A 24916-nucleotide genomic window follows, 5' to 3' on the forward strand; every position below is an offset into this window, starting at 1 on the left:
TACTGATTGCTTTTTGAGGGTCATATTACAGAATTGTAAGTGATAATCTTAACACTTTGTGGTCAGAGTTCAACCTTGTGGTCTTCCTTTAAAACAGCATCACAAGTATGAAATGTTTTTTTAATTTATTCCAAACGTACCAAACCGCATCAGAAATATGACATGGCATTGTATTTATACCTTGAAGTATTTAATACGTCATGAACAGGTAATTACTAACGCACTTAATATTTTGACAAGTGCCGCCATACAGAAAAATAAAATATTAAAACGTCGATGCAATAAGCATATTTTAATAGGGTCTCTAAATTGTCGAAAAATTAAATCTGTGAATATTGTTAAAGTATCTTAATTTTAAATAAATACAATTTTATTTTAAAGCGTCCGAAAACTGAAGGATATCAAAGTTTAATCACAGAAAAGGATATAAAATACGCCTTTATTAATTGATATTGCTTAAATTATTTTTTATACAATTTAATATCTTATTTGTGTAAACGCGACTCATGTGTTTTTTAAATGTAGACAATTGAGGCTCGGGTGAAAAAACACTAAGTGCTTGTATAACTTAGCCTCATGTTATTAAATATCCATACCCGTCTAGCTAAATATAAGCAGTGTTCTGCCGTGGATGCGCCCTTGCGTCATTGGCGCAAAAATAAAAGATTTGTCCCCACCCGTTTTCCGTATATGGGCCCGCGGGCGCAAAGAAATTAAGAATAAAAACTAATCGATTCAATTTTTAAGTCGTTATAGTAATTGAGTAAATGTGTAACTAGAACAAATTATTTCATTGGACGTGACGTCATTTTGCAGCCAATGGTTAATTTACATTAATAACACTTAATTGCATTGGTAAGTTGAGATAATAGCTACCAATCAGATATCAAAGAAATTTCCACACCTATCTAGCGGAAAGTGACCGGCCGAAGAAAACAAAATCCATTTTAGTTTTTTTCCTCCGGCAAGTAAACTTAGAAAATATGACGATAATAATAACAACATCCCAACAGAGTCTTCCCAAGTACCAACATCGCTTAGCAATGACTAAAAAGTCTGCCCCTAAATGTACATTCCAAGCAAATTTGCTTTGAAAATTGTCTTTGTCACTGTTTGACATTAATAAAATGACACGCAGTTTGTGCATATAGCACAAAAAAGAAAACGCCTTTACTATCGGTAGTTCTTAATATCGTACAAGGACTTTGACACGTTATGCTGAGTCCAATGACCATAAATCTGTTCAAAGATTTATAAATATGTTGACAATTGTTTGACATTTTTAAAAGGTTTAAAAAATGTTCAAGTTTGAATTAGAATGTTACATCCTGTGGACTGGCTCACAGTATGAAGAAATCAAGCAAATTTAAGTGTGCAAGTAAAAGGTATATGAGTTTCTGAAAATTTAATTCTGCTACAAATATATTTATGTGTCCCCAGATTTTTCCTTTTTGTCCCCTCTTTTTTAACCCTAATGGGTCCCTGTCCCCAACAGTAAAGATTCACGGCAGAACACTGTATAAGGGAATCAATCAGAGATTATATTTTCTAAAAACCGCCCGAAATGATAATCAATTGCTTAATATTCAAACGTTCGTAAATTCTCCCTGTTAATACATGGCAATTACAGACGCGCACAAAAGCTGTGTGATCAGCAACCTTTGTGATTGCTCGCTCTGTATTTACATTCTTATCTAGAGTTAATGTCGAATTGTGGCAGTATGGTTTATAACCCTCTTCATCTCTCGAGTATATATTCTTGGGTTTACAAACCACAGTTCAGTTTTCGATAATGTATACTGTAGCGAGCGTGACGAGGGCACAAATATATTTGGGAGGATACCATGTGAAGACTTCTCCCTCCGGTTAGCTGCGATCGCTCGTATAGTGCGTTACTTAGATGTGCGAATGTACAGCCGCTGGTGTATGCGTTTGGAATATTAAATATCAACATATTTGTTGACATATTGTATGTTTAATATAACGGAATTTGATAGACATTTTATATACCACATTGGATTAAAACAGGTTTGCATATAACATGTAATTACTCATTCATGTTTAGTATGTTTTCTGTGCTGATAAATTAAAACTTAAATGGATAAGCTCCGTGTCGGAATTTGTTGTCAAATATGTACCAAGAATAACAGTATTGTTTAAGGAGCAAAAACGCAATCTTTATAATAATCGCCATAATACTCGACACTTAAACATTTAGAAAAGTATCAATTACAATATAAAAAGTTTATAATTATTGGTGAGCCAATCGCGTGAAATTTGCATATGCTAACATTAACCCTAATCTATCTTTAAAATTGAAAGAGCAAATGTCAGTAATGGAAAAGCGCTGTTCTAATCTCTAACTTGTTCATTCAACATTGCTGATTAAAAGCCATACATATTGACTCAATGATCACGAAAAAAAGGAGTTGACTATTGCTCTTTGCTCCATATTCCAGATGACTAACTGCGGATAAATAAGCGGTTAAATTTTATAACTGAAAAAAAACACTCTCTTTAAACACCGAAAGTAATTGATGATCGCTTACTTTTTAAACATAAGCGACCATATTACGTTCATGATATAAACGCATACTGTAATTAATAATACATATACTTTCATAGATTTGCATATGTTTGTTAGGCTGTGTATGTAATTATCCGGTCTTACTGCTTATTGATAACACATTAACAATTACCTTTACTATGTATCTTTATTGTTGAGTCCGCTTATTCGCTTTATTTCTTAAATAAAACTTGTGACATGCGATGGTAGTGGCATCCTTAATGGATACAATTTCAACTAATAATGAAAACCTGAATACAACTGATATGTTGATACACGTTACTTAAGCGCAATCAGATAGATGAATTGTTAAACAAAACATCAAATTCAAAACCAAAGTATCAATGTATTGATTTTTATCGCATGTTAAACATACGCAAAACTTAATCTCTGTTTGTTACAATAATGACAAAAAAGATATAACTTTGTCATCATGAGTATTCCATTGCGTAGCCAATTGTTAATTAAGATAATACATGTCGTGAATTATTGATATGCATATCTAAAGAGATAGGTATATATTTATGCATAGACCAGCCACAATGCGACTTTAACCGATAGCCTAAACTTAACTGCACGATGTCACTTAGTGGTTTTTGTCTTGTTCGTGACGCTAATTCGGCTAAATGATTTTATTAATATTCCAAATTCATTTGTACATGAAATGTTCAATTTGTGTTTCAAATTATTTATAAATTTTGCAGCAAAAAGCTAGTCGTTTGTATTCTGATACTTCTTGAATTGAAAGATTCTGTTATTTTGTAATTTTTACTGCAAGTATATAATATAATAAAGGAAAAAATAGAATAAAAGATTTAAAATAAAAAATAAGGAGTTAAATTAATTGTATATCATTCTTGAAGAAATGATGAACAGTCCAAAAAGTTTCACTTAAAACAATATAAGCTTTACTTAAACCCATGACATTCGGTCAATGAGCCCAACATCGATTCACACCACAATCTGGGTTAAAAGTTATGCCGCTTTTTATTTATAGTATTTGCGGAGGAAACTGTTATATATATTTATGTCTTCTTTTTTTCCTCTATTTACCTTTGGGACATATTTTTATATTAACGTATTTGCATACATATGTGCACATAAAAAAATGTTAACATCGCTTTAAGTTTCAGTCGTATAGACATAGTTTTCTAGCTGTGTGTAATTATGTTGTGTTTGAATTTCACTGTTAAATTAAATTAAGGCGTTACTTTCAAATACGTCTTACGTATGATATCGCTATTATGAAGTTAATATGATAGGTCATTCAATTAGAAACAGCATGCTGCTTTTAAATATGTCAAATAAATTAATGAAGCAGCATATTGAATTTCAAAATTTGGATTTTCGTTACAAAGAAACAATATACATTTCATGTACGTTTATTTTCTTAAGGTAAAGTATTGTATAGGAAATGTAATCTGGAAACGACAGGTAACCTTTGCTTTTTTTATTGTATGGCCAAATGAAAACCGACACCACAAGTATGTAAAGCCCAATATCTTATACAAATCTGCCGCTTCTCTCCAACAATATATTTCGCTGTCTGTGTTGCGGTTTGCCTATTTTATGTAAGGTATAATTATTAAGTGGAAATATAAATTACGTATGGAATAATGCATTATACACTATAACCTTGTTTACGTTTAATTTGCAAGATGTATTTTAAATGAATATAATGTACCATAATGGCAAATTAATGAGTTATATGGTATATAAAAGTGTGATCTTTCCTTTTTATAATAATAATAATTTATGAATAAACATCGTATAACAAGTATGCCAGAGAAGCCGTAATGTTAATACATTAGGCTAAAGACCTGTCTATAAATACACATGGGAATATATTGAATATCCCTTGTTAATTGTAATGCAACAATTATTTAGTTAAAGCCTATTTATTTAAGCTCCATTGCATCGGAATCCTTAGGCTTATTTAAACGCTCTCGAGTCCGTTTATAGGGGTTAGAACCAGTACTTGGTGTCTTTGAAGGAGATAAAAAAAACGCTCCAACAATGGGGATAGAACCCGTGACCTCCTCTCGCTAAGCGGACACAATGTCAATTACACATCGGCAACAACTATTTGCTTGGACTTTTACCTCTTAATAGTCATTTGATGTATTTTTTTATTTATTAACAATATGGTTTCGTTTATTATATGTGAATACTAATACAGTGATAAATAAATATTTAATGTAATCTCGAACGCACACTCTTGTGTAAAGACTTTATTTAAATTTGAAAATTACGACAATTAAATTGGTTGATGAAATCATCGTTTATTGCTCATTTCAAATCATACTCTATGTTTAGTTTCTGTGCGTGTTGTTTGTTAGCTTGCGTCGACACGGATTGATATGATATGATGTCATACATATTACAAACGCAAATAAAAATCGTTCATGTTAAAGATGATATAACAGCTCAAGCATTCTGCACGCAGAAATAACACGATTCGGTAGTTAACTTATTTTTTGTCTTTTGAAATTTTATTTCTGAAAGCACATCGTTTTCAATGAGTGACCCCGCTGACCCCGTGACGGGCCTCACATGGCGCCAAAAGGAGGCTGTGAGGGAAAGCTGGGGGAAACTGGGCTCCGAGTGGAAGACACACGGCGTCGAATTCTTCATCAGGTACATAATAGATTAGTTACAATTAGTGGGGTCAACTAAGAAAGGAGAGCCTTATTGTGAATGAATCTGTTGTTTCAGTGATGCATTTTGTTCTCTGTTTTATCAGATCGCAATTTTGGTTGAGTTTATAGCGGACAATACGTGTTCCTTCTTTTCATTTTCACAGGCTCTTCAAAACATACCCGTCCATTCTGGCATATTTCAATACATTTGATGGAATGGATTTTGGCGCCATACGCAGCTCACCCAAGCTGCGTGCGCACATGCTAAACTTCAAACACGGAATTACGTCATTTGTGGATAGCCTGGATGACGTGGAATGCCTAGCTGTTCTCATCCAAAAGATGACAGAAACCCATTTTCGGCGGCAGATAACCGTAAATGAATTCCAGGTATTGTTAGATTACTTTGGTTACTTCAGATATATAAAGCTAGTGAACAGTGCGATTAATTGTATCGTTCCATAAACACACGTTGTTTGTATGTGATTATTTTACGTTTTCATTCATGGCACTATCGGTCTTTCAGGACGCATTTACGCTGTTCGCTACGTTCATTCAGGAAGTGACGCAATGTGATGACATCACCCTAGGTGCGTGGAAAGCCACGTTGAAAGTTATCTCCACGGTGATTCGTGATCACATGGCCTTACTGCAGTCCCGAGGAGACGTGGTATGACAGCGGAAAAAACATTCTATAGACAACTGAGTGTAGAGAGCCCACTGGCATAGTGCAAATCTTGCAGTGCGGAATACAACTGCAGTTGTTTAATGTATTAAGTTTTAGTGTAATCTTATTCAATATGAAATGTGCTTGTCTTGTAATACAATTAGTATTGATGTTCATCGTATATTAGATGATTCAGTATTTTTTAGAATAACTTTGTTTTAAATCCTATCACGTTGAAGAATTTCAAACTTATTGTTGTATAGGGACTTGTAACGTGTAATATCAAACAAGAAAAACAACTGAAGCCATATCCGTCTGCGAGACCAGATTTCGAACACTTAAGTCAGATGGATCAAATGTCGAACGATTCCGTCCGATTGATTACCCGGTAGGTCTGTGGCACACGAGCATTTAGACCTAAAATGTTATTTTAAAATGACAGCTATCAGTTAAAATCGTGGACACGAGCACGTAGCGCTGGTAAACTTGCTGAACTAGGAAAAGTATGAGCAGGTTAACATTGCTGGCCATTATTCGAGTTAACATTAACAACAGGCAATAACCTTGCCATTATGGTATCAATAGTTATGGCTATTGAACACCTCCTTTAAATTCTATAAATATACCAATGTATTTTCACGTTGATACATCCGAGAAACTGCGAGCTATATCCTTGACAAGAAAGTCAAAAGTCAGAGTGAAAACATGACTCTAGTAATTGTAATCGGTCATCCCAAATTATTCTTTAAATAACGTCAGTATTTTTGGTTATTTTCAGACCGGAGCAGTAGGTTTGATTTTTTGTGCTTTTTTTACTTCAATATACAGTTCTTTTGTTGAGAAATAAAAATCAATTTTGAAAAAGCCTATTTAGGCGAAATATATATATATATATATATATATATATATATATATATATATATCCCTTCTGGGTGCGAAACTGAGTAACTTCGGTATTCATATATTCATAACGTCTGTAAAAAGGTACTACAGACATCATCAGTAGACATGTTTTTTTAAGTATTATACCACGATTGAAGACACCACACGTTTTTAATAATAGTAGCTATTTACGTTCCATTAAATCCTTTTTTACATTCGGTTTGGTAACTTTAAACACTCATGGGTCAAACAGGTTTACACGCGTTTCATCTTATCTTGAGATTTTCGTTGAAATTGACGAAATGATTTTTATTTAAATACGACATTATTTTAGTGCTCATTTTTCTGTTGCTTTATACAGTTTCAACTTGGTTTAACCGATGAGGATATGATATAAAATAAAAGCGGAAAATTTAATCTGATTGCTTGCTCATGTAATGAAAATGTTTCCGTAGTTTAAACACCAAACATTTGTTAAAAGGTTATAAAAGATGGGGAAGGTCATAGATACATATTTAACTGTCGCGGAGAAAGTTCACAGTATCTGACAGACCATGAACTATTTAATTCGCTAATTTGAATAATTGAAGAGCAATAGAATTGTCTCAAAACTATTTTTGTAAGGTGGAAACGAGCACTGTTCCCGACAAAAGAGGAATTAAAAATAAAGATCGAATAGGTTTTTGATCCTTTTTAACAATTTAACGAAATTACACTCGTTTGGCGCTCTGAGAAAACGGGGTTAAATGCATGTGCGTAAAGTGTTGTCCAAGATTAGCCTGTGCAGAATATTCCTAGACATGAAAATACATATAAAGCGGAAAGTGATGTCACTGATTAGCCTGTGTGGACAGCATATTCATTAAACCTCCTATTTCACAGAGCGAGGATTAATTAAAGTTCATACTCATTTTGGATTTCATTGTATACTGCCTGAGAAAAGTAACGGTTCTGTTTCTCTGATCTGTGTATAACCTTTGAGAAATTAAATGATAATTAATGAAATTAATTTGCTTCTCACTTAGCGCTTTATACTTTAAAGGAGCCTTTTCACAGATTTTGGCATGTTTTAAAGTTTGTCATTAAATGCTTTATATTGATAAATGTAAACATTAAATTTTATAAGCTCAAGTAAAAAATCAAAAAAAATATATAAAAGGATAAAAAAGTATCCCGCAGCAGGGCTCGAACCAGTGACCCCCGGAATCCTGAAGAAAAAACGCATTAGCCAACTGAGCTATCCTGCCAAGCATACATAAGATGCGTATTTTATACCTTATATAAACAATCTTCGTAGTTTCACAAATTTAAACGACAACAACAGAACTCTCCAAATTATTCAATCGTTTCGCGTTGCAACGCTTTATAACTTTTAGGTTTTTAAATCGTCAAAAGATGCATATAATGGCTATATAAGACCATGGCAAATGTTCAGTAATACTGTTTCCTCACAAATATTATAACTAAACCGAAAATTTGCGAATCTGAAACAACTTTTTTCAATTTTGTCAATTTACCAAACTGTGAAAAGATCCCTTTAAGTCGCGATGGTATTGAGTTAAATTGTATTGCCAACAAAATATAATATGAATTATATTGGACCAAGTGTTCGGTTTGGACCTCCTTGAAACCGGTTTAAATACCGAGAGCTTTTGCATTTAGCGTTCCATGGAGGTGACCACAGTTTTATTGATGCTCGTTCGTTTGTTGTGCAAGTTTTATATAAGTGACATTTTAAATATACACAAACTAACAAAACTTTAATATACTTTAGTTTGTGGAAAAACTCACACTGACAGAAAATATAGTTGAATAGTTAGGTGTTATTGCACATGCTGCTTTCTTAACGTTAATGCCAACAAATTGTTATAACCGAAAACACAATCATGTAATAAATTAATTGTATGTTTCTGAGTATGCGACGGTTACTTTTGTTTCTTAAATTGCTTAAAAATATGAATAAAATAGATTCCAGGCAGATCATAAAGCTCGAGTCTAAGTCGGTAAATGGAAATCAGGTTGTATCACATAAAAGGTTTAACTAATCCTGATTTCAGTTAAGCAGTATCGTTTTCATATTCATACTGTTTGCTAACGAAATATTAGTTTTAATAAACCTTTTTACTTTTATAGCATTCCTTGTTTGTATCTCTTTATTTGCTCTAAGCGATCGCCACGAATGGGACGAAGAGTTCCAACCTGTTTCCCAACTTCAGTATTCTTAGTTTTCTACCACTTCTAAACGCTCCCAGTGGAGACACACTGGGTGATCTGAATATTTTTTATGATGGTAAATATAGTATAAATAATTCTATACAAGCTATGTATAAAAAGATATTAAACAAAATGCAATTATAAGATTATTAAAATTCATTTCGAAGCGAACGCTAATCGTTTTCCCCCAAGTGTTCACAAGTAAAGGAAACATAAATATTTCCTAAAATACTAGTTGTGATAAGAAGACTTAACATATACTAAATGAATTGATTAACTAAACATCCAGACACAATTATCATTTGTTGACAAGCCACGTCTGATAACCCGGCATCACTACAAACATTGCCGAGATAACGTCACTCCATTAATTGCGCATTTATAGAATATGTTTCTTAGACAGAATTTCAGTAATGCGATAATCTCGTCTTGTATAAATAATCGTTCGTAGACTTTACATTCACATATATTTTTGACGTCTTTCCAACAACCTTAGAACTCATAGAGTATCCAAATAATTCGAATAACAGTAAATCGTCGTTGTTTATATTAAACGTGTTTCTTCGAAACAGCTGTATGCAATGATATCGTTGTAAAGTATGTATTGGCGCTGCGCCGTGTTCGATGCCTGGTAGTGGTGAGGGGCAGTATACGGCTACTCGAGATTGGGTCCCAGCCGAGGGAGGGGCACTATACGGCTACTAGAGATAGGGTCTCGGCCAGGGGGGGGGGGGGCAATACGGCTACTCGAGATTGGGTCCCGGCCAAGGGAGGGGCACTATAAGGCTACCCGAAATTGTGTCCCGGCAATTTGAGGGGCACTATACGGCTACTCGAGATTGGGTCCCGGCCAAGGGGAGGGGCACTATACGGCTACTCGAGATTGGGTCCTGACCAGAATTGGAGCTCTATACGGCTACTCCAAATTGGGTTCCGGCCATGGGAGGGGCACAATACGGCTTCTCGAGATTGGGTGCCTCCCGGTGAGTGGAAGGGCACAATACGGCTTCTCGAGATTGGGTCCCGGTCAGGTGAGGGGCACTAAACGGCTTCTCATGCTTGGGTCCCGGCCAGGCGGGTTATGGGTTTGATCCTGCCGTTTACACCCGTTTCCACAATGGGCCTTTGATAACGTTCACCGGAGCTTTTGATCGACTTTTCCATTCTGTATTGATGTTTGGTGGAGAGGGCTGGGTCTTACGTATGTTATATAATATGTAGTGTCCTAACTATATTGACATGATAAACGACAACTTTTCTACAAACATCAGTTGAATTCCCAAAATAAGCACAAAATTAGCCAAAGCCTGTAGCACAGTATTTGAAAATTAACTATGAATTTCTATTTAGCTTAATTTACTTATGCTTTGCTGTAAATTTGTTCTTCGGAAAAATGTCAATTGTGTCGTTCTGCAGGTAAATCAACCAAATTTATAAGCCTTTAATGTTTCTACTGGTACCATTCCCAACAAATGTTTAACTATTAAATATAAAGGGAAAATATAACAAAATTAATTGAAATTAATACTGATTAAATATGTTAATTTGAATTGTTTCGATAAATGACGTCGCTGGAAACAACTATGACGCGCTTTCAGAAAACAGAAATTAGATAATCAATATGTAGTTAAAAATAAAAAAAAATGGCAAAAGATTGTCAGTACATGATAGCAATATTAATGGAAAAAAGGCATTAATCTAACTATATGTCAGAAAATAGCTTTGTCGTTTTCGAGCTTACGTCCTTGCGATGAAATTCCTTCTCATCAGATTGTTTGATCTAAACTTAAATTTTGTTTAACGATTAACCAAGATAAATCGAAAATATTTCTTAAATTAAAATTACTTAACGCGTAATTTTATCATATGAATATAATTACTTTAAAACACGTGTTTAAATTCACGTACACATATATTCGTTTTAAAACTCTTTACATACTTCGTCATCAATTTTTTTTTTACTGAATGCATCTGTAACATGTGGACGCTAACGCTTGTTGCCGGGAGAGTTGCTCTCGTATTTCACCAATATACACGTGATTTAAATATTTTTACCGATCATACGGTCAAATGTTATAATTACAACAGTGGGCACGTGGTTGAATGCCTTAGCACAAACACGAACATTTCTAAAGAGTCAATCGGTATATTTATATATGCTAATTTGCCATTAGAATCAATCAATGAGCGATCGATAATGAACAATAATTTAATAACCATGTGCATTCGAAATGCATGTGTTTACATTCGTAAAGTTATTTTGATAATTGGACTTGTACTAAGCGAATGTTCATCTTAGCTTGAATATGCAGTGGGGATAACATACCTGGTCGATGTCTGCTAAAAAACTTCTTCATGCTTTCTACAACCAATAAATCCCACAAATAGAACATATTATTATTATAAATTATCAACTAAATTACAAAGGAACGGTGTGCACACAGTCATCATATTTTACATTTTATTACCATATTAATAAATAATTTCTCTGCACAGGTAGGCAGACATGTCATTATTGGTATATAAAAATATGTACAGAAACATACAATCACAAACCATTTGAAAACACGGGGACCTTTATAATTGTGTATTTTATCAAGCAAATCGATGATTTTCGCGTGTGTGACGAGCACCTTATTAAAACTCTACATTAAAAAACTAAATCAAATTATTACTTTGAACATGTACAAGTTGTTGCATGCACGCAGACATTTGCTTCTTTCCGATCTTATAGATAATCGAGCATTCTTTCAAAAGAGATGGAGCCAATCGCAATGAGGTGGCGCTAAGAACAGGAGGTGGCACCAATGCTCAGTTTTAGGTATTTTTAAGTGACATATTTTATGTAACGTACCCAACGTTTTATGTTTTTAGGACGTATATTTGTAAGTCGTTTACGTTTTGACATACATGTAATCAAAACAATTAGTTTTCTAATAATTCCTTGCTGGATTTAAACTTTAGTCTTTATCGATAAGAACATTTAACAACTTAAGGCAGTTCATTGCCGTTTGCTTCTGTTAAAGATCTATTTTTGGTCCACTTATTTTTTATAAAACTAATAACACTAATAAGCCCTCTGGTAAAAGTAGACTAGTACTCAGATGATATGAAGTGCATGTATACACAACAGTATTATCAACTGGTAAAAGTAGACTAGTACTCAGATGATATTAAGTACATGTATACACAACAGTATTATCAACTGGTAAAAGTAGACTAGTACTCAGATGATATGAAGTAAAAGTAGACTAGTACTCAGATGATATGAAGTGCATGTATTAGTTAAACAAATGTTAATTGTACGCTAGTGTGTAAGTTATGTTCATATGCATAAATTGGAAATAAAGTGTCATCGAATGAAGGCAACAAACAGGCGAATGTTTATGAGTTAATATGGTCGTGTTCTTTAATGTTTTATTATTTTTATGTTCATTAATTTACATACATAAACTTGCATTTGGTCAACCTGTAAACATGAACCACTCAAAAATGTTAGAGCTGCATTGGCATTGAAGTGTTCTAAAGCTCATAAATATTGTGTCACTGATATTTATAATCGTTTTATTTTTTTACAGATGTGAGTATTTAAAGGATGGAAAATGACCTCACGAAACGATACAGCATTGATAAAACTGGATAATTCGTCGCAATTTTAACGAAGCACCTCTGGAAGAAACACGAGTACTCCGTATAAGACACCACATAATGACGTGTTCGCGGACGATCATGCAAATTCTGAAATGGGTAGCTTATCGGTCATTGAAAGAGAGCATACGTTTTAGAAATTCGAGTTAGATGACAATACGTTCTAGATATTTAACTACGCTATAAAGATCATTCATGAGTCTTGATAAATATAACGAAGTTTTATCTACATGCTTTAATATTGCTGAACAAGATTGCCTTGTGTTTCTTAACAAGGCGTGAAATACAAATTTAGTCGTTTACACTCAGCGGACCAACCCTAAATTTTGGTTCCCACTATACACTATTTGTGTGGTATTCCACGTTGTTGGTTCTTTCTGTTTTTTCACTCGAACATCATCAAAAGTAATCAAAACATTTTCATCCACAGATCGACGACAAACATATGTTGTTCAGAGATATACATTTCTGTCGTAAAACTGGAAAGTAACTTAAGTATATTTTGAAAAAAACGTTACAACAAATACCTAGTTATCTGATTTTTTTACAGTTGTTTGTGGGAACAAACAACCTTTTGATGCGTAATTAAGGTTCTTTGAACTCTGCGGTTTTGTGAATAAAGCATTTGTATTAGGTAAAAACCTAATCGTTTCAAGCTGAAGTAAAATATCTTACTGTTTAACAAATTTGTTTTAGACTAACTATTTTGAGAATGTTGAGAATTGAGTCATGGTGTGAATTGAGTATTACATATTTGGTATATGTCTACAATCTGTTGTATTCAGGTTGCTGACTTCTTAATTGGGTTTGTTACTTTTTTATTCAAATATTTACATCGATGTGTATATGTTATGTATCTATTTGGGTTGTTGTATTTACGTTGACAAATAAAATTAAAAGTATTTGAAAAAGGAACAATATCTTTCTAATCTTAGTCAGTGATGATATTATTAACATACGACTGTTAAATCATATATCTTGCAAAAACGTCGCCTCCGATTCTTTGCGCAACCTACTTAACATGGTTCCATCTCTTTTTGAAAAATGCAAAATTATCTATTTTATCTGCAAGAACCCAATTTGTTTTTGCATGCAACAACTAGTATATGTTGAAAGCAATATTTTGATGTGGTAAGAATTGAAAATAAAGGGGAAATGTACTCGTAAATCACGCAAAAAGTGTTCGATTTCCTTTTAAAAGTTCTACAATTCCAAAACTTAGAAAGATCGTTAAGTTTCCATGTAGGTTGTGATTGTATGTTTCTGTACATTTTGCGGATAAATTAATCTTCGCAGAATCGCACTACAGTGTTCTAAAATGATGCAAAATATGTTGAAAAAAACTACATATAAACCTATTTACCTTGTAGAACGATACTTGAATTAAAAAAAATAATCGGGTCCTTAGCGTCACATCAGAAGAAGCATTGGCTCACTTATTGATGCATCTCTAAAAAAGAAGTGGCGCCCGTGATTAACGGCCGTGATAACGCTATAACAAAATAATGGTAACTCATGTAAAACAGACGCAAGTTATTGTTATTGCATATGATTAGTGTTGCCAGTATTAAATATATGAAAGTTACAAAATCTACCTACGTTAAAAAAAACTCCGTGCCGCTCTGATAACATATATTATGGTTAACGGTTCAACACGTGTTTGGTTGATATTGACATATTGAATAACATTATTAAAATAAACATTTAGATAAACATATCAATTGTTGACATGTAATAGCGGTGGCCTGCGTAGAATTCAGCTTTACTGTACATTACAAACATATTTCCATGATAACGCATAACAAGTTATGTTTCTGATGGGATTTTGAGGAACGCTTAATCTGTTACAAAATAAAAGTTCGTGTTCTGCTCTAAACCTGTTATCAACCGGAGAATAGTACATTTTACAGTACTGTACACTTAAAAAATGTAATAAATACGCAAATTAAAAAGAAGTTTTATTTTACGAATAACTGTTTTGAAGATGTATTAATAAATATCCACACACAAATCAGAGAAAAACGATTGTGTATTTTTTGCAAATAAAAGTTCCCCTGTTTTGGTGTCAATGTTTTCTATTTACTTGAATCTGATTGAAATATTTAATTGTATGTCCATTATGTTAAAGCGATATTTTATGTAAAAAAATGCATGGATTGTTAGACCCAAGTAGTGAAAGTATTTTATCAATATTTTAATCTATATAATCAAAACCAATAGTACAGGATACATTAATAGTGTGTAATAACGTACCGAAGAGTCCTAATGCGGATTTCTTTACAATGTACAAGTGCCAATACGAATAGTATTAGTAGTAGCAGCAGCAGCAGCAGCAGCAGCAGCAGTAGTAGTAGTAGTAGTAGAAGTAGTAGCAGTAGTAGTAGTAGTAGTAGTAGTAGTAGTAGTAGTAGTAGTAGTAGTAGTAGTAGTAGTAGAAGTAGTAGTAGTAGTAGTAGTAGTAGTAGTAGTAGTAGTAGTAGTAGTAGTAGTAGTAGTAGTAGTAGTAGTAGTAGTAGTAGTAGTAGTAGTAGTAGTAGTAGTAGTAGTAGTAGGTAGTAGTAGTAGTAGTATTAGTAGTAGTAGTAGTATAGTAGTAGTAGTCGTTAGTCGTCGTAGTGTCTTCGTGTCGTCGTCGTCGTCGTCGTGTCGTCTCGCCGTGCTAGTCGTCGTCGTCGTGTCGTAGTCTAGTCGAGTCGTAAAGTTTCATAGTGCAGAGCCGCAGCAGCCAGCAGCAGCAGTAGTCGTAGTCTTAGTCGTAGTAGTCGTCGTAGTAGTCGTAGTCTCTCGTCGTCGTCGTAGTCGTAGTAGTAGTCGTAGTCTTAGTAGTAGTAGTGTAGTACGTAGTAGTAGTGTAGTAGTAGTAGTAGTAGTAGTGTAGTAGTGTATGTAGTAGTAGTAGTAGTAGTGTAGTAGTAGTAGTAGTAGTAGTAGTAGTAGGGTAGGCATAGAATTGTACCACACCCTGAGTATGTGTATTAACTGTCGCTCGTCCTTCGAGGATACGGTTGACAACTCAATAAAGTTATTTAACGTGCGTCAATTCACAGAGTGACTGAACTCTTTTCGGAAAAAGAAACCGGGGTTATTCATTAAATTGTAACTTGAGCCTGCACTTGCAACCAATAAACAGACAGAGTGGCCTTGTTTAGCGAACATATACAGCGCTCTGGTATTGACCGCCCGAATGATGAGGTCACGCGAAATAAATAGTACGACAAGTCGAACAATGCTGTCCGTAACGTGACACCTTTACTGACCCCGCTCTGAGGCATAGATGCGGAAAGATTGATGGTATTCCGACGTACGAAGTTTAGAATCTTAAATATTAACTTGTTTCTCAATGTCATCATGCATCGGCATTCGGTAAGTAAAGCGAACCAATGGTCATCTTCACCATCGATATAATTATCAATCAAATCGCAGCCCTGGTCATTTCTTTAAATTGTTTCATGGTGTTGTTGTTTAGAGGTCACCTTAAAATATCATCTTGCCAAGAATGTATTATCCGTTTGACCCGCGTAGTTTTCGAAAAAGTTTATGTGAAAATGATGACTGAGATAGTATGGGTTTATTTCAACCTGCTAGTTAATTGTAATAAGTTTACCTATTTGAATTGGCAAGACATCATCTGTAATATAAACCCCATAATTACTTAGCTGTCATTGGTAAGTTTTCTACAGTTATGTTTAAAGTCAAACTTAAGGTTGTTTCTCGGAGGGAGAATAATTAAATTTAATAGGTTTACTCCATGTTTGACCAGGTTAAATATTCAGTAGTCCATGCGCCAATCGTAAGAGCAGTATTGTTAGAAATAATTTAAGCCTTTTTAGTTTTCGACTAATGTATATGGGTCATGCTCTGTGAAAAAGGGGGTTAAATGCATGTGCGTAAAGTATCGTCCTAGATGAGCCTGTGTAGTGCGGAAAGTATCATCACTTATGAGCCTGTGCGGACTGCACATGCTAATCTGGGACGATACTTAACGCACGTGTATTAAACCCCTTTTTCATAGAGCGATGCTCATATATAATTTCAATGGAGAAGGTACTTAATAAAGATACAAATAATTATTAAAATAACCCGGAACGTGAAAGTGCGTAAGTATTATATGTTTTATTCTGATAAAAAAAATCAATAATAAGTTGCGCTGGTGTCACGACGCATACTGGTATCAGAGGGGGTAATCATGTGATAGTCAATATGGCGACGTTCATGCAGAGGCATGTATTTTTCGCCGTTATATACCCTTTATAGCTTGTATTTATTTTGTAAATACAGCTCACTTTACAGCCATATCAACAAGAAAGTTACTAGCGTTTATTTCGTATTAATATTCGATATATATCTCGACTGTACTCGCTGTGAAATTTTTCTTCGGGATGACCTAATAACGCTTCACAAAGAAAATTTGCGGGGAGTAAAGTCGAGATATAATGCGTATTTTAATACGAAATAAACGCTAATCACCTTTTTTACTGATATGGCTTGAAAGTGAGCGCCATTTAAAAATTTAAAAAAATGTAATAAAGGGTATAAAACGTCGAAAAATAACCATCATCATCATTATCATCCTTATCATCATCCCAATCATCATCACAATCATCATAATCATTAACATCACTGTCTCCACTATCATCATCGTCATTAACACCATCATCATCATAATCATTATCATCATCTTCTTCTTTATCATCACTTCCACCACCACCATCATCGTCGTCATTATATCAAACTCTATGAATAGTTTAATACAGCGAGTTTCACATTGCGGATCGCCTACCAAACACATGCTATTATTATTAGATGTTACAGCATCGGGAATCTTGTTTAAATTTAGGCCAGGAATGTTCCGAGTATTTCGAAGGTTTATTTAAAATGCCGGAAGATCAACTGAAAACGATTAATTTTTGCAATGAGATTACGCACTTTCATTCAGTTCTTGATAGATTGGACTGGAGTTAGTAACACGTGCAAAAGTCAGCCTGAAGGAGGCGTTGATTGACGAGAGACAGCGTGACGTCAGAGCGAAGCTTGTGTTATCGTTACGGATAATTCCCTTCAAATTCAGGAGTTTAATGGAAGCAGTAACAGCAGTTACAAAAACAACGAATATGTGATTAATCGCGTGGAAATTATCTTGAAAATAAAAAAGTAAGCAAATGATGGCTATAATCGACCGTAAAAATAAAGATATATTTAGTTCACACACAAAATTAGCAAATCAGCGTTCTATCGGTATTATAAAGTCGGATATGGTTTATACAAAATGGTTCAATAAGTTTGTAACGTTCAATTACGTTGTATTTGTTGCCATGATCACCAAGTCCACATTATTGTGTTACGGTCGGGCAAGCGTAGTATGTAGTTGGAGCGATGAACTACAAATCTGAGGATCATCTTCTGTGGGTATTGGTCATACAACGGTTATTCTTCTCCTTTCTCGGATTCACGTAGGGCTGGTGTTTTATCAAAGACTTTTGCGCAGCGCTGCGACGCAGCCGCAGTTTTGAAGCGCCGCATTGCCCTTTTTAACAGCAAAAGCCGACACGCACCCTTATGAATAGCAATCTAAATTGACTTTTTTTTATGATATTCCATAAATTAAGCCTCGATGTCCGAAAAATCAGCGACCTTTTATGTCTGGACACTCGGACTGTTCTTGATCTTCTTAATAGGCGTACGCGTCTAATCGAGAAGTTTACTCGAGTAGAATTAATGCTTAAAATGTTTGATCTTAAGCAGGGTCTGACTTACTTCTTTGAGACCCGCCAAATTTCGGCCGCTGACCCTAGACAAAACTTCCCCTTTGTCTTGGAATTTAACCCCGAACGATTCATGTTCCCTCCGAACTTTCTTTTATAATTAAAGACTGCTGCATTGATACCGTCTTAATATAGCAGCCAGTGCGACCAACACCTTTTACTTATACCAAACAGGGAGATCGATGTCATGTTCACCTACCAATCTGGTAGATCAACATATATCAGCTTCTCGGACTGGCATCGTGTTCATCTACCAGTTTGTGGGACTTACAGCGTGTTCATATACCAGTTTGTCGGACTGACAACGTGTTCATATACCAGTTTATTGGACTGACAGCGTGTTCATATACCAGTTTTTCGGACTGACATCGTGTTCATATACCTTTTTTTTCGGACTGACCTCTTGTTCAAATACAAGTTTGTCGGACTGAGAGCGTGTTCATCTACCAGTTTGTGGGACTGACATCGTGTTCATCTACAAGTCTGTCGGACTGACAGCGTGTCCATCTACCAGTTTGTGGGACTGAAAGCATGTTCATGCACCAACTTGTCGTACTGATCTCTTGGTCATCTACCAGTTTTTTCGGACTGACCTCGTGTTCATATACCAGTTTGTCGGACTGACAACGTGTTTATCTACCAGCTTTTCGGGCTGATATCGTGTTCAAATACCAGTTTTCATGTACCAGTTTGTCGGTCTGACAGCGTGTTCATCTACCAGTTGTTTCAGACTGACATCGTGTTCATATACCAGTTTTATTCCGACTGACGTGTTCATATACCAGTTTGTCGGACTGATTGTTAATCTACCAGTTTGTGGAACTGACAGCGTGTTCATATATCAGTTTGTATGACTTACATCGTTTTCATGTGCCAGTATCTGAGACGGACACCGTTTGCAGGCATCTGTGTGTGAGACGGACACCATTTTCATATGTCAGTATGTGAGACAGACACCGTTTTCATATGTCAGTATGTGAGACGGACACCGTTTTCATGCTTCAGTATGTGAGACGGACAACATTTTCATATGTCAGTATGTGAGATCGACATCGTTTGCATATCTCTATGTTAGACGGACAACGTTTTCATAGGTCAGTTTGTGAGACGGACACCGTTTTCAAATGTCAGTATTTACGGCGGTCACCGTTTTCATATGTTTGTATTTGAGAAGGACACCGTTTTCATATGTCAGTATGTGAGACGGACACCGCTTTCATTTGTCAGTATGTGAGACGAACACGTTTTCATGTGTGATTATGTGAGAGGGATACCGTTTTCATGTGTCAGTGTGTGAGAGGGACACCGTTTTAATATGTCAGTATGTGAGGACACCGTTTTCATGTGTCAGTATGTGAGACGGACGACGTTTTAATATGTCAGTATGTGAGATCGAAACCGTGTTCATTTGTCAGTATATGAGACGGACACCGTTTTTATGTGTCAATATGTCAGACGGTAATCGTTTTAATTTGTCAGTATGTGAGATCGACACCGTTTTCATTTGTCAGTATATGAGACGGACACCGTTTGCATATGTCGGTATGTAAGACGGACCGATTTTAAAAGGTCAGTATGTGAGGCGAACACTGTTTTCATATGTCAGTATGAGAGACGGACACCGTTTTCATATGTCAGTGTGAGAGACAGAAACCGTTTGCATATGTCAGTATTAGAGACGGACAACGTTTTCATATATCTGTATGAGAGACGGACATCTTTTTAATATGTAGATTAAGTTACATGACTTCACACTGACGTATCATTAATTGATAAACTGATTTCCTAACCTGTTTTGAATAACGGGATAAATTGATCATTGTTTACAGATTCGGGAAATAGTCATACATCTGTGGAACTGGTTTGGTTAAGAATGTCCCGTATTTTCGATGACAAATTGTTTGCATATTTTACGTTAAATTTCTAACATCTGTAATAGTGCAACTTGCTTAAGAAAACAATTTCCCTGTTTTACTGTATGTCATTTAAAATAAAATAACCATCCTCACATATATGTCGATATGCAATTGAAGTCGACCAATTTCGGCATATAGCGATAATGAATTTGTTCACATTATTACATTCAATAGTCTTATACAAAATCTACGAGAAACGCGCTCAATATTTTCCGCTTTGATGGCTCCCCAAACTTCGCAGTTATAGTTTAAAATCGTCGATACATAAGCTTCAAATAAATTAAACAATATATATAGGTATGTTCATATCTTTTGATAGGTTGAACAAAAATGCATTGTTTTAAATGTTTTTCCATATAATGTTACTTTGAGGACACAAACAATCCACTACTTGACACAACAACTCCAAGGTAATTAAAATTTATCACAATTTCTAGCTCTTGACATGTATTTGTCCATTTTAATGTTTTAATGATTTAACTGCCTTTTCGGAATACCATAACCTTGTTTTTTTTCAATTTTAACTGTTTAAGTCCACGTATCGCAGTAGGTTTCTAAATTGTAAAATGATTCTTGAAGAACCTCTTGTGTTTCAGAAAATATAAACGCGTCGTCAGTGAATAATAATAGATATATCGATATTTGATATAATGTCATACCGTCGTTTATTCCATTCTGCAAACTTAATTCGATGTCATTAATTAAGAGTGAAAACAATATGGGCGAGGTTATCTCCCCCTGAAATAGTCCAATATGTAGAGGTGAAACGCAAGTTGCTCCAGTAGTATTGCATTTCTATTATACATACGTTCGTGGTACTTTATTTATTAATTGAAGCTCATATTAAACAGTAATAAAACGCAGTCAATTTAATTACCATTGAATTACTCAACAGTATGAAGAAGACCAGAGCGACAGAGTTACAACTTTTGAGGAATGATGAAATGAAATTACTAATAAGTGTCAACTACAACCCTGCTTTTTTTTAAGATTTATGAATAAAGCATCATATAGTTAATATTTCAGATCATCATCTTGCAAATACACGAATAAGCAGCAATAGTGGTTGTAAAAGATCCAGAATTCATAGCTTGGTTAATTATGTGGCGGTAATACACGTGAAAAAAAATGTAAACGAAATGAATGTAATACCTACAAAGAATAACCGTATCGGCTGTTAATTTTATCAAAGAAAATTATACTACTTATGACGTTACTACTGAATATGTCTGACAGGTTACACATGTGTTTAACTTATTATTTTACTTCATTGCATTGATCGAATAAGAGTCAAGAGTTTTCCGTCAATGCCCAGATTAATCATTTCCCTGAATAATTGACCGCGATTGATGACGTCATAGGCCTTCCGGAGTAGGTAAATTTCAAAGATAAGAACACGACCTACAGTTAATTATGTTTATCCTGAGAAAAGCACCTGAATTACATCAGAAGCGTTCATTCAAGCTGAGCCAATACCTTGCATATGCGCAAAAACTAAAGTATCTTAAAATAAATTCAAGTTATACGGTGGGGATATTTTGAATGAAGCAATTTTAAATTATTAAACATAAGAAAACTTATCATCATATTTATGCAAAATAAGTTGTTTGTATAATGCTTTTAACAGATGCGGTCAAATTCTAGTAATAGATGGAATTGGTGAAATTCAAGGGGAAGTCTTTCAAATGCTTGTTATATAGGGGTCTGTAAAAATATTGTTGCAGGAGGGATGTTGGAAATGCTTGCAACAGGAATCGTCGAAGAAATTCCTGAAACGGTTGGGATGATTGCAACATGCGGTTTCGGTGAAATGCTTTTTTAAGGGTGGGATGATTGCAACATGTGGTGTCGGTGAAATGCTTGTAACGGGTGGGATGATTGTAACATGCGGTGTCGGTGAAATGCTTGTAACGGAGGGGATGTTTGTAACATGCGGTGTCGGTGAAATGCTTGTTACGGGTGGGATGTTTGTAACATGCGGTGTCAGTGAAATGCTTGTAACGGGTGGGATGATTGAAACATGCGGTGTCGGTGAATGCTAGTCACAGGAGGGCGGGTTGAAATTCTTTGAACTGATTGAGTTCTTGTCATGCTTGTTATTGGTGGGCTTGAATAAATGCTTGTTACATGATAGGTACAGACATTCTTGTAATAGTAGGAAACTATGAAATTTATGTTACAGTTCATTTGGTTGGAATGCCTGTAACAGGAAAAGAGGGCTGTGAAATTCGTAAAACATAAGGGATCGATAAAATGCTTGCATCTGAAGGGGTTTGTAAAATCTTTGTAACACGAAGGTGAGTGAAATTATCGTAACAAGAGGTATCGGTGAAATGTTTGAAACATAAGATGTTGGCACATAGATATCAACAGGAGAGGTCGGTGAAAGTCTATTTACACGAGGTGTTAGAGAAATGATTGTATCATAAAGTTTCAGTGAAATGATTGTAACATTATGTTTCGGTGAAATGCTTGTAAAATAATGTTTCAGTTAATTGCTTGTAACATTAAGTTCCGGTGTCATGCTTGTAAAATAAAGTTTCGGCGTCATGCTTGGGACAGGAAGATTCGGTGAACTGCTTGTAAAATGATGGTTATTACTATATTGTCTTTGATGACTTTACATTACCAATATCAGCACATATGTAAGAAATTTAAAACATTATCTTTTAAAATAATGAAGAGTATGTGAAAGAAAATATTTTAAACAAAACAATACAATGAATGAATTGATTAGAAATGTTGCTTTGGTGACGTACTTAATGTAAAATACTCTATATATCTGATACTATTACTGCATGCATGTTTAATCGGGTCGATGTCAGTCGCTCACATTACCCGAACACTTCTCAATTAGAGAATGGGTTGCAGTACTTTGATAGTAAACCACTTAAGCTCTTAAGTAGTCCATATTAAAAATACAAAAATATTATTTTTCCTGATGTGCTGTTTTAGATATTCAATTTAGAAAATGTAACGTAAATGTGTTTTCTTTGACACGATCATATTCAAGATGCACATGACAATACGTCAAAAGACATTTGAATTTACAAATGGCTTGTTGAAAAGTCTATCTCCGATAACTGGAATAGAATCAGGCTTTACTATTTATTAAAAGTTATATTATCTTTAAATAATGTCTCGCAAGGAAGACAGCTTATGCTATTGTATGTGATGCTTAACAAGTTAGCTTATCATACTTATACTTTATACATGTATATGTACAAGCAACTGTGATATTTTTCGCCCCAGTACCGGTACTTTGGATTATTATTGAACACAAAACTTTGATTTATCGCAATAATTGTTTTTAATTCTGATGTTTCCCAGTCTCAAAGAAACTTAATAATATACTGATTTTTATTTTCCAAATATTTCGCATTGTTCAAAATTATATACAGTATTTTGTTCATGGTAATAACATTGAATACAATTGTTTTTTGCATACGAAATCAAAACATTAATAAAAGTAAACCTAAGCCTGCCGCACATTTTTTATTATGCATTTTTTTACTTAATGACTATATTATTTGATATTTAATATGTTGTCAAATGAAACCTACATTAATATATGGTGTCACTAAAACGTCAATGTATGACCTTTACTTGATTATAAAATAGCTACACGTTGCTCATAAAACACACACGGATCCCTGCATTCTCTACATGTATTGCTAGTTAATACACGACACGACATCGTAGTGTCACCATTTTATAATAAGTAATTAATATGTACCGTGCTCTTCCGTTTTTATGATATTTTTCGTTTCAAGAAATTCTCTTCTTTGCAAAAATCAAGTTTATGCGCAAAGTGTCGTCCCTGATTATCCTGTGCGGACTGCACAGGCTAATCTGGGATGCCACTTTACGCCCATGCATTTAACCCCCTTTTCACAGAGCGTGGCCCATATGAGTTCGGCTTATGCACGCCATGCGATAACGTGACTTAACTCCATGACGAGACACTGTTTTCGTGCCGATGTGCTATGTTGTACGCATGGTGTTTATTATCCTGAATTGTGTAGGCATTTGTCAGTTGCCGTAAGTACAAAAAATTCGGGTGTTTATGAGAACTTATGTCCTATAAGGTGTTTCATTTTTTTCATATATCAGTCGTTTTGTCATTCACTGTTTCAATGAAGGTACAAGATAGACTAGAGGTATAGAAATCAACGTGTGTGTTCATACTACGGTAAAATCAATAGCTTCTTGTATAAGTTCTATTTGACGATAGGTTCTAAAATCTTGTACACACGAAGGATTTAACTGGATATTTATATTCTATTCAATTAATTTTCATCAGAATGTTTTTATTTTGTTCCTCTGTTGCATGGTGCATATCAAAACGTGTTTTAATTAAATAGAAATTTAATCTTATTCAAATTATGTTTTGAGTAATACTGCTATGTTGTTAATGTTTATTTACAAATGTGTGTCATTGATTAGTTTTGGGCTAATTCTGAGTGTCGGCGCGCCATTCCAATAGTTTAAACCCCAAATGTATTGCACTCAGTGACTGGCCGTTCCCCGGCGGACACCCATGCTTCACTCTGTTATGTCATATTGTATGTATTGTGCTGTATTGTATAGGCCATAAGTAACTTGCCTTATATAATTATATA

The 24916-nt window shown here is 34.7% G+C and overlaps 1 protein-coding gene across 3 annotated transcripts in view; it reads left to right on the plus strand.

Annotated features, from left to right (window-relative positions):
* LOC127861008 (hemoglobin-3-like) overlaps positions 1–24916 on the plus strand; it is a 370059-nt gene that overhangs the window by 278113 nt on the left and 67030 nt on the right. The window contains exons 3-4 of one of the 3 annotated variants that reach the window (XM_052399388.1): positions 5370–5595; positions 5732–6038. The exons of 1 other annotated variant lie outside the window; for it this stretch is intronic. In XM_052399388.1, the coding sequence (XP_052255348.1) occupies positions 5370–5595; positions 5732–5881 (376 nt within the window). In that variant the 3' untranslated portion in view covers positions 5882–6038. Of the gene's footprint in view, positions 1–5369; positions 5596–5731; positions 6039–24916 lie in introns of those variants that run through there. One more of the 3 variants, XM_052399377.1, reaches the window with a different exon arrangement.

This window comes from Dreissena polymorpha, chromosome 1, assembly GCF_020536995.1.
Source record: "Dreissena polymorpha isolate Duluth1 chromosome 1, UMN_Dpol_1.0, whole genome shotgun sequence".
In the NCBI taxonomy this organism is placed as follows: domain Eukaryota; kingdom Metazoa; phylum Mollusca; class Bivalvia; order Myida; family Dreissenidae; genus Dreissena; species Dreissena polymorpha.